Source organism: Etheostoma cragini, chromosome 16, assembly GCF_013103735.1.
Source record: "Etheostoma cragini isolate CJK2018 chromosome 16, CSU_Ecrag_1.0, whole genome shotgun sequence".
Lineage (NCBI taxonomy): Eukaryota > Metazoa > Chordata > Actinopteri > Perciformes > Percidae > Etheostoma > Etheostoma cragini.
The window spans coordinates 5,039,970-5,053,897 of record NC_048422.1 but is presented as its reverse complement, the minus strand read 5'-3'; the positions used below and the strand labels follow the sequence as shown (position 1 = coordinate 5,053,897).

The 13,928-nt window shown below is 40.7% G+C and overlaps 1 protein-coding gene across 5 annotated transcripts in view; it reads right to left on the bottom strand.

Moving 5' to 3' along the window:
• Nucleotides 1-13,928, bottom strand: part of LOC117958841 (3'-5' RNA helicase YTHDC2) — a 70,587-nt gene that overhangs the window by 53,093 nt on the left and 3,566 nt on the right. For 4 of the 5 annotated variants that reach the window (XR_004659804.1, XM_034895503.1, XM_034895502.1 and 1 more), the window contains 3 exons: nt 9,178-9,337; nt 8,927-9,017; nt 5,124-5,320 (listed from right to left, as the gene is read on the bottom strand). Coding sequence is in view for 3 of the 5 variants with exons in the window: in XM_034895503.1 (XP_034751394.1) it covers nt 5,124-5,320; nt 8,927-9,017; nt 9,178-9,331 (442 nt within the window). In the remaining 2 variants the exon portion in view is untranslated. Of the gene's footprint in view, nt 1-5,123; nt 5,321-8,926; nt 9,018-9,177; nt 9,338-13,928 lie in introns of those variants that run through there. The other variant, XM_034895505.1, reaches the window with a different exon arrangement.

Genomic DNA, 13,928 nt, shown 5'->3' with positions numbered 1-13,928 from the left:
AAACTAAATCTGACAACCATCCTAACGAGCCGACAAAAACTCCACCAAATGACAAACTTCTTGCTAGCTCCGGACTTGTAGCCTCTTCAGTTGAGGATGGCGAGAGGATGGACGCAACAAACGGTGGCCGAAGGGATACCCATAATCAAGATGCTGTGTTAGAGGCCATCGCTCTTCTCAAGACTGAAACATTAGCGCGCCACGGGGAAGTTATTGATGGCTTAGCCCACATTAGATCGGATTTGGATGCTATGAAATGCCGGATAACCGCAGCTGAACAAGGCATAGGAGACACGGAGGATGTAACAGCACAGTTAACAGCTATGGTGTCAGAGCTGGAAGCTAAAGTGAAACAACTTACGGAAAAGAATGACGACCTTGAGAACCGCTCACGCCGTTCTAATCTACGCATCATTGGATTGGAAGAAAAGGTGGAGGGTGCTGATGCTGAATCCTTTCTGGAGAATTGGTTCATCGACGTCCTGGGACTTGAGAACTTCCCTCATCCGCTACGGATCGAGCGAGCTCACCGCATTGCAGTTACTCCACCCGAAGACGATTATGTACAACAACCGACAGGTGAAACTTTTCTCAGACTTCTCAGCCGACGTGCAACGCCGACGGAACGCCTACTACGAAACAATCTCTACACTCCAAGGGAATAGAGTATGGTCTCCAATACCCTGCCAAGCTCCGGGTGACATACCAAGGCAAAGTAATCTTCTTTCAGACGCCCGGAGAAGTGGAGAAGTTTCTTCACAGTATTGGCGATTAATCTATTTCAGAGTCAGGGTGATGTATGATATAGATGCAAACTTGCATTAGCCATGAAACAAGAGCTGGTTAGGCTACTTATCATCCAGTACAGGAGCCTGACTTGATTTGAAAGATGTTTACAAGTAAGAAAAAGAAAAGAATACTGGCTAATTTAATTGGGCCTAATATTATTATGTTGTCTCTCGCCTTAAAGGGTGTCACTGACTAACTAAATGAGGCATGCTGGCACTGAGTAACCTATTTGCTTTTAGAACTGTTTCAAGATTAACCTTACACGTATCATTGGCTATAGCATATTCTAAAAACGTTCATTTTTGTCCCAACATAAAGGGGTGGTATTATTACTGCTACTATTTGAATACACAGAGACTAAAGGTGGTCAATTTAGTTCATTAGACTTATTCTTGCTCCTAATCAGGAGCTGTTGGAAGCTGGATTTACTTAGCTTAGACTGTAAAGTAGGCAGTCAGTAGGCGGATGTTACCTGTTCAACATTTTGCATGTTTTAGCAGAATGTTTTTGGGTGGTTCTTGTGTGGGTTTTCATTATTTTATGTGTATAGTCACTTTGTTTATTCTTATTGTTATTTTTTATGCATTTCCCTCTCCTCTGTCCCCCTTCATATTACCCAACTTTTCAGTACAGCTCATGCTCTTTGATAAGACTTCACATAGTACCCCCTAACGGCAGATAACCAGGTATACAAATTAACGTCATGGAACATAAGAGGCTTAGGCAGTTTGGTGAAAATAAAACAGGTAATGACTAGACTAAAACACTTGGGCTCGAGAATTATATTTCTACAGGAAACCCACTTAGTCTCCACTGAAGTCATCAGGATACGTAGAAGGTGGCAGGGGCAAGTGTTTGCTGCTAACTTCTCCTCTCAGGCTAGAGGAGTAGCTATCTTAATTCACAAATCTATTCCAATTCAGATAATCTCAACTAATATGGACCCTGGGGGCAGATATATAATTCTACAGGGCAAATTATTTGGAAATTATCTTAATTTAGTTAATGTCTATGGGCCGAATGAAGATGATCCTGATTTTTACAAGAATATTTTTCTAACAATTTCAACCTTGAGGGGGAGGTTATAATGGGAGGAGATTTCAACTGTGTCGTGAATCCTACCATGGACCGAGAGGGTGGTCAAGACTCATCTCATAGTCATGCAAGAAGGGTAATTCACCATTTCATGGAAGAGCTGGGGTTGTGTGATATATTTAGGAAATACAATCCAGATAAGAGAGAATACTCATGTCACTCTACTACATACAATACCTATTACAGACTTGATTATTTTCTCATTTCTAATATCTCAATATTCAAAGTCAGGAGTTGTTATTACAACAGCATAATAATATCGGATCATGCAGCAGTATCCTTGGAGTTCAAGGCGGGTAAAGAATACAGTGGGCCTCCTAAATGGAGATTTGATAATAAATGGCTCCAAGATCCTGAGTTTGTACAGTTCCTTAAGGCAAATATAGACGTGTTTTTCGAGTTCAACAAAAATGAAACTTCATCGCTAACCAGATGGGATGCCTTAAAGGCTTACATCAGAGGGCAAATAATAAGCTATACCAGTTTTACATCTAAAGAATTTAAAAAGAAGCTGTTAGAAATTGAAAAAGAAATTAAAACACTAGAAGAGCAAATTGTAACTAATAAGACCCCAGCTGTAGAGCAAAGATTAAACATACTTAGAGCCCAGTATAATGTAAAATCAGTAAATAATGCCTTAAATGATTTAAATAAATTAAAACAACAATTCTACGATCAAGGGGAAAAGGCTGGCAAATTACTTGCCTGGCGCATAAAAAACCCTACAGAATGAGAGATCCATACATGAGGTAGAAAAGCCAAATGGAACGACTTCAGACCCCAAAGAAATAAATGAAACATTTCAGAAATTCTATGAAACACTTTATAAATCTGAGTTTTCAGCTGATAAAACATCTTTAAATGGTTTTCTTGATGCCCTGGACTTCCCTACTCTTTCTCCACAAGACAGGAAAACTCCTACTCTTTCTCAAGAAGACAGGAAAACTCTGGAGAGACCATTAGAGTTAGAGGAGTTTTATAGTGCCCTAATGTCTATGCAAAGTGGGAAAACTGCTGGCCCAGATGGGCTGCCCATTGAAATATATAAGACCTTTAAAGATATGCTGATTCCCCACTTATTCCATATGCTTGAAGAAGCCTTTAGAACAGACTTCTTACCACCTTCCTTTTCTACAGCCCTCATCACTACTATATTAAAACCTGGTAAGCCATCTACTAAATGTGAATCTTACCGACCCATATCTCTTCTGAACTCAGATATGAAACTATTAGCTAAGGTCATTGCATGGAGATTAGAGAAACTCCTACCTAGTTTAATTTACGAAGACCAAAATGGATTTGTAGTGGGAAGGCAAGCTTTTCACAATCTTAGGAGAGTCCTAAATATTATTAATATAGAAAATGGACGCCCTGATGTGGCCTTACTCTCCTTGGATTGTGAGAAGGCCTTTGATAGGCTGGAATGGCCATATTTATTTGATATACTCCCTAGATTTGGCCTGGGACAAAATTGTATTAAGCGGGTGAAGTTATTATACGATAGACCCAGTGCAGCAGTCCTGACAAACTCTATGACGTCCAACCCATTTAAACTTACCAGAGGAACACGTCAAGGATGCCCACTATCGCCACTTTTGTTTGTAATGTCCATAGAACCACTGGCTCTAACAATTAGATCACACCCGTTAATACGGGGAGTAACAATAGGAAGCTGTGAACACAGAATTAGCCTTTTTGCAGACGACATCATACCCTTTTTTAAAAATCTGACACAATCCCTTCCTGCCTTTCTTCACACAATAGCAACTTTTGGGAAAATCTCTGGCTATAAAGTTAACAAAACCAAGTCTAATATTATGTTTCTGAATGACAAAGAAAGAAACAAGTGTAGTAATAGTAAATAGTCCAGTGACATCGATACAGAAATTTCTGAGGATGAATGGACAATGGTGTGCCACACAGCACAGACTCAAACTATCAATACCAGATTTAAACTTATACAGTACAAATGGATTATGCGCACATATATGACTCCTTTATTGCACCGCTTCAATAACAACAACCCTGACCTCTGCACTAAGTGTGGTCTAGAGGAGGGCACACTTTATCACTGCCTGTGGACCTGCCCTAAAATTAGAGAATTCTGGGGAAAGGTAATAGAACGAGTCTCTGAGATTAGCTCCACCAGACTGCCCGTCTGTCCTAAGTTGTTCATTCTAGGGCTTGTTCCAACAGACTTAAGACTGTCGAGTGCGGGTAGGAAGATGGTATATATCTGCTCACTGCAAGCTAAACATTGTATTGCCATCTCATGGAAAGCTATGGAAGCACCGTCTGTCAATGCTTGGTTCAAGACCCTGTCTAATACTCTGGCCTTGGAAAAAATGACTTATGCTAAAAAGGGGAAGCTACAAAGTTTCTACAAAGTATGGGAACAATTTACAAACTTTTTGGAAAGCCAGCAAGATGTACAAGATGCATAGGTTGTATATTTCAACTTTCTGACTTTGTAATGCAGATATTGCAAGAGTTTAATTTTTTTAATTTTTAATTTTTTTAACAAATGCATTTTCCTTCTATGTGCTAAGCAGATATGTTTGTTGTTTGTTGTTGTTGTCGTAAAAGTTGAAAAAAAAAAAAAAAAAAGAAACAGAAATTGCAGCGGTCTGGAGAATAATTAACTAGCTGGGATTTGGTGTGCGTCCTCCTGAAATTTAGATTTTGAATACGTGCGGTCTTTCATGTTTCCTTCTTTAAACTTGCCAGGGATGGGAAGCGACAATACCCGTTAGCAGCAGCTTTGAGTCAAAAACGCGAAAGTCAGAGTAGTTTAGCCTGTACGTCCCTTACTGGCTAACTTTATTCAAGTCAAGTCATTGTAAAATACCCGTTTTCCATTTAGTAGTTGTTTTGCTATTTACCCGTACTTTACTGGCTATAAGTTATTGTTTTGACATTATTATTAAATCATTTAGTTTTGACCATATGGCCGTAGCAATAAACAAGCAGGTCTTCAATGTCGCAGACTGTCATTTCATGCTCCTTTTTACTTTTTTAAATACATACATATAAAAAAAACATTTTTAGGCACGGCACCGTTTTAAAAGCATCGTTATTAAGTATCTATTAAATTAAAATATCTATTAGGTTCCGCTCATGTACTGTATCTCAGAGAGGAGAGACTTGTGACCATTTATTTCCAATAGGGGGCCAGTATAGACAGCACCATAACACCAGCACAGTCCTACTGTAGTTTAAACCCAGACCAAGACACTCACCAGGTTCTGAAGCCACAGACATGCCACTTTTGTTGCTGGGCTGCATGTCGATGCGTTCCTTGTTGCTGATGGGAAACCTCTGAAGTAGGCTGCGGATGAAATACAAGGAATTGTGGGAGAGCGTGAGGGGCATGGTGGGCCGAGGTTTTTCTGAACCGTTCTTCTTCCTGATGGTGAGGGAGCGATTTGGTCCTTTCCTAAGAGGAAAAGACATTATTTCATTTAAACAATTGATATAACTGATTCAAGCGCAAAAAACGGTTGCTGTAAATGGCCTCGTCTATATCTTTGACGTTACACCTCCGGGATTACTCTGGTGGTGCAGGACATTCCACAGGATGCATGCATTTTTTCGTTTCCTTCCGCGTTCTTTGTGTTGGATTTTTGAATTCGATGAATTTCTGAGGACTATGATTAACTGCTCCTCAAATCTCTGCAGGGTAAATCCAGACAGCTAGCTAGACTGTCTATCCAATCAAAGTTTTCTCTCGTATGCCTATTTTGCGGCGGCTGTGCCGAGTTTAGCACCGCCCATGACGATTCCTATGGGTTTTAATAAATGCCGATAAACCAGCCTTGAATGCTATGTAGAGAAGCCAGACCCTTCTTCAGGGCTCTCTGGAGGAGGGTCTGGAAAAGCAAGACTATGAATGGCCTAAAGAGTTAACCAGTAAGCAATCACTTTTTGACCTTACCCTTTCAGATGTGTACAAACACTTTCCTACAAGTTAACCTATAAGACGTGTGATGTGTGCATGCGATATTGCTGTGGAATTGTCTCAAAAATATTTTCGAATTACAATATAATTGTCTCTTTTAGTCAAATCTGTATATTATTGGTTTATTATTTATAGTTTTGAATGAATTCCAGGATACATCTTCTGGTTATATCACCATCAAGTGACCCTGATAATGTAATAACACAAATGCACAGTCTGTGAAGTAAACCACGCCTCTTTATCATAACATTTTTTCTAACTGTCTCCCCCCTTGTCGTTTTTGTTTCTATGAACGTGTATGGGGTGAAGTGCCAACAACTAACAATTGTAAAAATAAAATATATAGTCTCACCCACAATCACTTATATAATTATAATTTGGCACGGGTAAATAAAATCTACAATTAGTCATTTGCCTTAATTGACAATTGGACTATTATGTAACTTACACCTTAAATTAACAGACAAATTCAGCTTTAATAGTGGAAGAACTTCTACCACTTTATGAGTCTGAGTGTCTGTACATTCATGAGATTCAAGAATTTTTATTTATTTGCCATTAGTGCATTCACCAAACAGTCCAGACACATACGAGTTCTTCAAAGGGAAAAAGCACAAAGACTACAATAGAAAAGGATTACCAGGGAAATAAACTAAAATAGAACACCAGAAAAATTGGATACAACTAGGGCTGCAAAATTAATCACATTTTAATCAAGATCAGGAGGACAGAGTACGGGAGGATAATTCAACATATAGCAGTTGGTTATAAATCGGTCTCAAGGTTTACCAGTAAACGCAACATTTTGTCCCGTCTGTGTTGTTTTTCAGACAACAGCAGTGACCGGTGATAATGTCCTTGCATCCGCTGCAATGTTGTTATATGGATATGGTTTAATTTTGAGTAACGTGACCCATTTCTTCAGTAAAGCCGTGCCTGTTTTTGGATCACTTTGCTCTCTCTCGTCTTACTCTCCGAGCAGCCCGGCCACACAATGTCCGCCGGTCCACCCTTCTGACATTTGTCTACAGTTTTAATTTTTTATTAACATAGCTGTATATTGTTAAGTATGAAGGGCAAAGATGTACACTCACCTAAAGGATAATTAGGAACACCATACTAATACTGTGTTTGACCCCCTTTCACCTTCAGAACTGCCTTAATTCTACATGGCATTGATTCAACAAGGTGCTGAAAGCATTCTTTAGAAATGTTGGCCCATATTGATAGGATAGCATCTTGCAGTTAACGGAGATTTGTGGGATGCACATCCAGGGCACGAAGCTCCCGTTCCACCACATCCCAAAGATGCTCTATTGGGTTCAGATCTGGTGACTGTGGGGGCCATTTTAGTACAGTGAACTCATTGTCATGTTCAAGAAACCAATTTGAAATTATTCAAGCTTTGTGACATGGTGCATTATCCTGCTGGAAGTAGCCATCAGAGGATGGGTACATGGTGGCCATAAAGGGATGGACATGGTCAGAAACAATGCTCAGGTAGGCCGTGGCATTTAAACAACGCCCAATTGGCACTAAGGGGCCTAAAGTGTGCCAAGAAAAAATCCCCCATACCATTACATCACCACCAGCAGCCTGCACAGTGGTAACAAGGCACGATGGATCCATGTTCTCCTTCTGTTTACGCCAAATTCTGACTCTACCATCTGAGTGTCTTAACAGAAATCGAGACTCATCAGACCAGGCAACATTTTTCCAGTCTTCATCTGTCCAATTTTGGTGAGCTCTTGCAAATTGTAGCTTCTTTTTCCTATTTGTAGTGGAGATGGGTGGTACCCCGTGGGGTCTTCTGCTGTTGTAGCCCATCCGCCTCAAGGTTGTGCGTGTTGTGGCTTCACAAATGCTTTGCTGCATACCTCGGTTGTAAAAAGTGGTTATTTAGGTCAAAGTTGCTCTTCTATCAGCTTGAATAAGTTGGCCCATTCTCCTCTGACCTCTAGCATCAACAAGGCATTTTCGCCCACAGGACTGTCGCATACTGGATGTTTTCACACAATTCTTTGTAAACCCTGGAAATGGTTGTGCATGAAAATCCCAGTAACTGAGCAGATTGTGAAATACTCCGACCGGCCCGTCTGGAACCAACAACCATGCCACGCTCAAAATTGCTTAAATCACCTCTCTTTCCCATTCTGACATTCGGTTTGGAATTCAGGAGGTTGTCTTGACCGGGAGCACACCCCTAAATGCATGAAGCAACGGCCATGTGATTGGTTGATTAGATAACTGCATTAATGAGAAATTGAACAAGTGTTCCCAATAATCCTTTAGGTGAGTGTATTTGTACCAGTGTTTCCGCGGGTAACTGCTATCGCGGCGGTCACGGCGAAGAACGCAGAAGAAGTTATTGAATGCAACTAACTTCAGTTGGTAGAGTAATAGTGTGTGAGACAGAGCTGCTGGACCTGGTCCAGAGATGTGACCCATGGCCAGAATATCATAGTTAATAAAAATGCAGCGCAGTGACGATATAGACGTTACACGACTTGTGTATCCGCCATTTAACCCGTGCTGGACCCGTTCATAATGATCAGTCGTCGCTCTGTGAGTACGTTCATCGCACTTCCCCTCTCTCCCTAGCTCTTTTTATCAGTTATTGTTGAAACAAGTGAAGGAGCTTTCTCAGAGATGCATTTAAAAAGCCTGTGACAATGAAATTAGTTTTGGTTAAAATCAACACCTAATCGTGAGATTAATCGTGATCACAATATTGATCCAAATAGTCGTGATTATCATTTTGGCCATAATTGTGCAGTTCTAGATACAACACAAAAGATTGCAAAAGATATAATAAATTGTAAACATGGTAACTAGAGGATACAACCATTTATTTCATTTGTAACTTGAATAAACACTGCAAATATTGCACAGTAGAGTGAGGTAGTGAGGATTATTTTAACAGGTAATTGTCTTATTTTATTTTTGCCTTCAGTCTCACTGTGGCAGGGAATATAGAACTGTATAACTTACTCTTATCACTTTCACTCCTAGGTATACTTTCCACACCATTTCTGAATGATACTCAGATACTTGATGAACCCAGGTCCTGTTGGAAGAACTTACCCTTTGCTCTTTGAAATGTAACCCAGGGACTGTGCCATTCGATGAATGAAAGCCCTTTCCGTGCTGGACAGAGAAGAGGGAAATTCCATCTCTGCTCAGTAAGGAAATAAGAAAGGGTGAATATTAGGACACTCTACAAGACTCAATCATCTCACCTTGCTGCTCACACTGGGATAAGTAGTAGTAGCTGACAAAGCAGAAGAGTTCTGCTTTTATTGTCTGATATTAAACTATCAACAACAAGGTGGTACCTTTCTGGTCACTGTAGCGAAACCTCTCCAGGGAAAGGTTCACAGCTATCTTGACTTCTTCATCTATGTGGATTTCTTTGAGGCCTTTGGACTTGGATCCACGGGGCGGTGTGTTCCTGGCAGGTTTATGTGATGCTGTACCAGCATTCGACATGATGCCCTGCAACACAACAACAGTTCATCTTACCCGCAGGGACAGCAAGAAGTTTTTTGTTTTCACCAAGTTTGGGAAAAACATCAAATGTTTCCTGACTTAAGTCATTGAATTTCAATTAAATTTTAGTTATAGTATCAATTCATAACAACAGTTATCTCAAGACACTTTACAGATAGAGTAGGTCTAGACCACACTGCAGAATTTACAAGGACCCAACAGTTCTAGTAGTTTACTACAGAGCAAGCAACAGTGCGACAGTGGCGAGGAAAAACTCCCTTTTAGGCAGAAACCTCGGACAGACCCAGGCTCTTGGTAGGCAGTGTCTGACGGGCCGGTTGGTGGAAATAACAAAAATAGAAAAAAATAGTTTCATGGTCATAACCTTTCCAAATGTTATACTATTTATTTACAAATTCCTGTGGCTACTTGCATTAAGACAGAATGAGTGTAACAGTATTTGAGACGTTGGGTAAAATCCTCTATTCAATGTGTCTGATTTGATATTGTCATGTCGATACTATACAGTACATGAAATAAAAGGAACTGTCTGTGAATAAAAGCACCGATCAGGAATGTCTCTTTTACCTTGGAGCCTGGCCAGGGATCTGTTTTGGATATCAATGCAAAAGTCACATGGAAATTAAATGGTGCCATTTATCAGTACTGCTCACAGATTTACAAAATTGCCCGCATTAAACTTAGCAAATGGACAAATTAGGCCTGGGACGATTCCTGGACGTCATCGGTTATGTAAATGCGTCAACGCGAATAATTTGCGTAGAAATCTAAAAATAGCATGGCTGCCTCCAGCAACAGCGCAAGTAGGGAGTGCAACAACACGTTGAGAAAAAGGCCAACAACAATGAGGTAGACTGAGTCAGGATACCAGCAGCCAAACACCGTCCTGCTCACCTCTACTTCTCCCATACCTCACCCCTATATAGTATGAGCATGAGGTAGACTGTGCTGCGTCTCCACCCGCCCCCCCCATCTGTAGCATTGTAGTCTTTTATAATTGCACAACCATGCCAGATTGTTTTTAGATATCTCACGCATCCTTTAGAACGTCAGGTATAATGGCCCACGCATTAAAATATTGTCGGGTTTAAATCGTGCTTATAATTCCCTTAGATAGGAGAGAGAAAAATGTACTTTTCTTTTCCTGTTTTTTTAAGTGTGTATTCCTCCCAAAAGTGACTTGAAATGTTAAATGTGTTTTATTGTTGGATTTATTTGATACATCTGATTTCATATGTTGTTAATATTGCACTTTTTTTCTGTTAGATTAAAGGGGGATGTTAAACAAGCTCCAAAAAAAAGAAGCAAATCCAGGCTACTCTTTTTTGCACTTCCTTTGTTTAGTTTGAGTTTTTATTTGTGTATCCCTCATGAAAGTGACTTGATGTTGTTGTTGGAGTGATCCAACAACAACATCAAGTGCATTGTTAAACAAGTTTAATTAATAGAGATTTGAACCTAATTGAAATATGTTTTGTGTGAATTGTTAATAATTGAACAATGGGAAAATAATCGCCAACTGAAAAATGAATCAGATTAATCTAAAAATATATTGTTAGATTGACCAATCGAAAAGATAATTGTTAGATTAATCGTTTGACAAATAATGGTTTGGGACAGCCCGAGACAGCAGGAATAAAGTGCCCAGCAAAGCGCTTTACAACACAAGCCAGCAGTCAGCCACACACATCATGCACGGAGACCACCACGCAAGCTGCCACAGGCTCAGTTTGGTCTGTGTCACGTGGGCTCCGCCACCATCACGCCTCTTAGATTAGCGACAGGTATAAAGTGCACGTGGTTTCCCGCTGCACTTTTCAGTTAAGGCGGCCATTTTAGCAAGACACACCTGCTGCCGTAACTACGTGTCAAACTGTGTTAACTGTGTTACTCTGCGTCCTGTTTTCTCCCTTTCATTCCAAACCACACAGTTGACAACCTGCCGGCGGAGGCAGTGGAGACCGGCTCGGACATACACGTCGCTGTTGGCTTGAGTCAGTCTCGTAAGCAGCTTCAGGAGAGTGGCTGCGTGTGTCCGACAATTTAACCGGTACAAGCCTACAGCTGTCCCCGGTGGAAAGTGTGTCAGAGTCTGCCGGACGGTGAACGGAGACTCCGTTTCTCAACTCTCTCTCAACGGTTAATGATCAGTTAAAAGGAGAATTCCAGTCAATTCCAACATGTAGCCTACATATTTATGTAGTTGTTAGGATTCTCCTTTAATATTTCATTTCATTGTGCCAAAAATCGCCACTTACTGGCTAATTAATAAGCCTGAGCTAGCTGTCAGTAAACTGAAGTGACGTCATGGCTGGAGTCAGGTTTGTGCGCCAGTGTTTGTGTGCGTGCGTGTGTCTGCCCGCCATGAGCAGTCTTTTCACCCCACAGTCACCAAAGTATACATTGGCCCCACTTATCACAGAACTCATATCTCCAGAACATGCCAACACTAACATGGCATCTTTCAGATTCACACCAGGAGGATATCAGGAGATAATTAACTTTGTTTGAGACCCGTTTCTGTCTAAGGACCAAACTCTAGTGAGACCTGGCCAAACAGAAGACTAAAGGCAGTTTTACAGTCGACGCATCCAAGTTTGCGAAACTGGAAGGTCTAAGTTTAAATGATGTAGACTTTCCTGTTTCGAGGGAGCGAACCACACACCATTTTTTTCAGCAGTGAAAAGTGTTTCAGTGTGCAACAAAGCAGAAACGGGGAGCCTGAACGAGAAGTACCTGATAGTAGTTGATAGAGGGTGTGCTCAGGCAGTTTGGAATTTTTGTGAAAAATTGGCTGCAACATTACAGCACTGTCCTGCATCAACGTTACATTACTGTATGACAACAATAGACCTGCACTCCTTGTATTTTTTTTATTTCCCCTTTCTTATCATAACCTTGCCCGGGAATCGGAAAATAGTCTTGATCAGGTTTCCTGGGAATCCCGTTTCCCGGGATTAAACCCTAGTTAAAATTAGTTATTTTATGGTGAATGAAAGGCTCGATCCCACCAAGTAGCTCACCCAATCAAATCAAAGCCTTGATGGCAATGTTGCTGCCAGTTCTGCCGTTGTTAACCTTTTTCTTCTTCTAGTCTGCACCACTTGAATACTGCAGCTAGTGTCGTGATCACCACACGCGAGTATAACCCGTTAAGGCGCTCCGTGACATCACACTGGCGCTCGACAGGTCGGCTGCGGCTAGTATACTGCACGTTTAACATCAGCTAACGTTTGTGCTGAATGTCTTCTTAGCTTTGTTAATCGAATGTTGGAAAAAGAAAACATGACTAAATGATACAATTACTACTTTGAATGTGTAGTGAACTTCATGAGGATGCAAACAAGCCCACTGATACATCAGACGTCAGCAGCCTCAGCATAGTCAGACAAAATAGTGAAGGTTTTGAAACATTCGTCAGCTAGGGCTGGGCAATAAGTCAATATAATAATTTATCACCTTTCTATGGAATCATATTGTGATGAAATCATGTATCAAGATTCATTTCACATTTACCCAGCGACGGTGAACTTAAATGTCGTCTCTGCAGGACAGTGACCTGGCGGCTAAACTCAACTGCAACAGCCGCTGAAATGACCGGAAACTCACGGAGCCCTTTACCCAGCTTAGCCTCAAACTAAACTCTCTCACTACAATTTCACTTTCTTTTTTTTTTCCCCAGGGCCAGTAAAAATATACAAGGGGCCCAGGGGATTTTTTATTTTTATTTACATTGACCACATTTTGCAATTTCCCCTCTGAATTTAGGAAAGATATTTCAAAAAAATTTCATATTAAGTCTGTTCCTTAATACATCAGGACCTTTATGTTAACTTTACTCCCTCCCAAAAAAAATTGTAGATGGAGCTACAACCTGCCCGCAGAAGACTTAAGACCATGTAGCTCCTGTCAAAAAGAAGATGAAGCAAAGGAATTAAGAATTAAAACAAATCTCGCAAAAACTTGAAGTAAATGGCGTTCCTTCAAACTGGGAGAATCTCGTTTAGATTGGCAAGACAGTCTGAAAGTGTATAGGAAGGCCGTCAGAAAGGCCAGATCAGACTATTACTCATCACTAACAGAAAATAAGAACAACCCAAGGTTTCTTTTGAGCCATCTAATCCTATCGCTCTGAGTAGTGATGAGTTTATAAGCTTCTTTAATAAGATTATCACAATTAGAGATAAAATTCATCATCTTTTGTCCTCAACTTCTAGCAGTCCACCTTTAAACGCAGTAGCACTAGAAAGAACGACAAGACCTCACATATGTCTTTTCCACCAAGGATAACCAGGTGCTGGTTCTGGGCTGGTGCTATTGCCAGTTTGGTGCTGGTTCTATTCGCCAGTTATCTAAGAACCAGCTCGATTTTCCACAGCCTGAGAGCCAGAGAAGGGCTACGTCGCAACGTCACTGCAAGCACCTCCGTTGTCATAGCAACGCGTTATGACTATCAACAATAATGGAGGACTACATACCGATACTTTTGCTCCTGGCTTTACAAATTCACACTGGAATTCAAAGACGGGCCTTGACAGCTCTTTGTAACCGCTATGGACAGAGGACACGTTCAAGA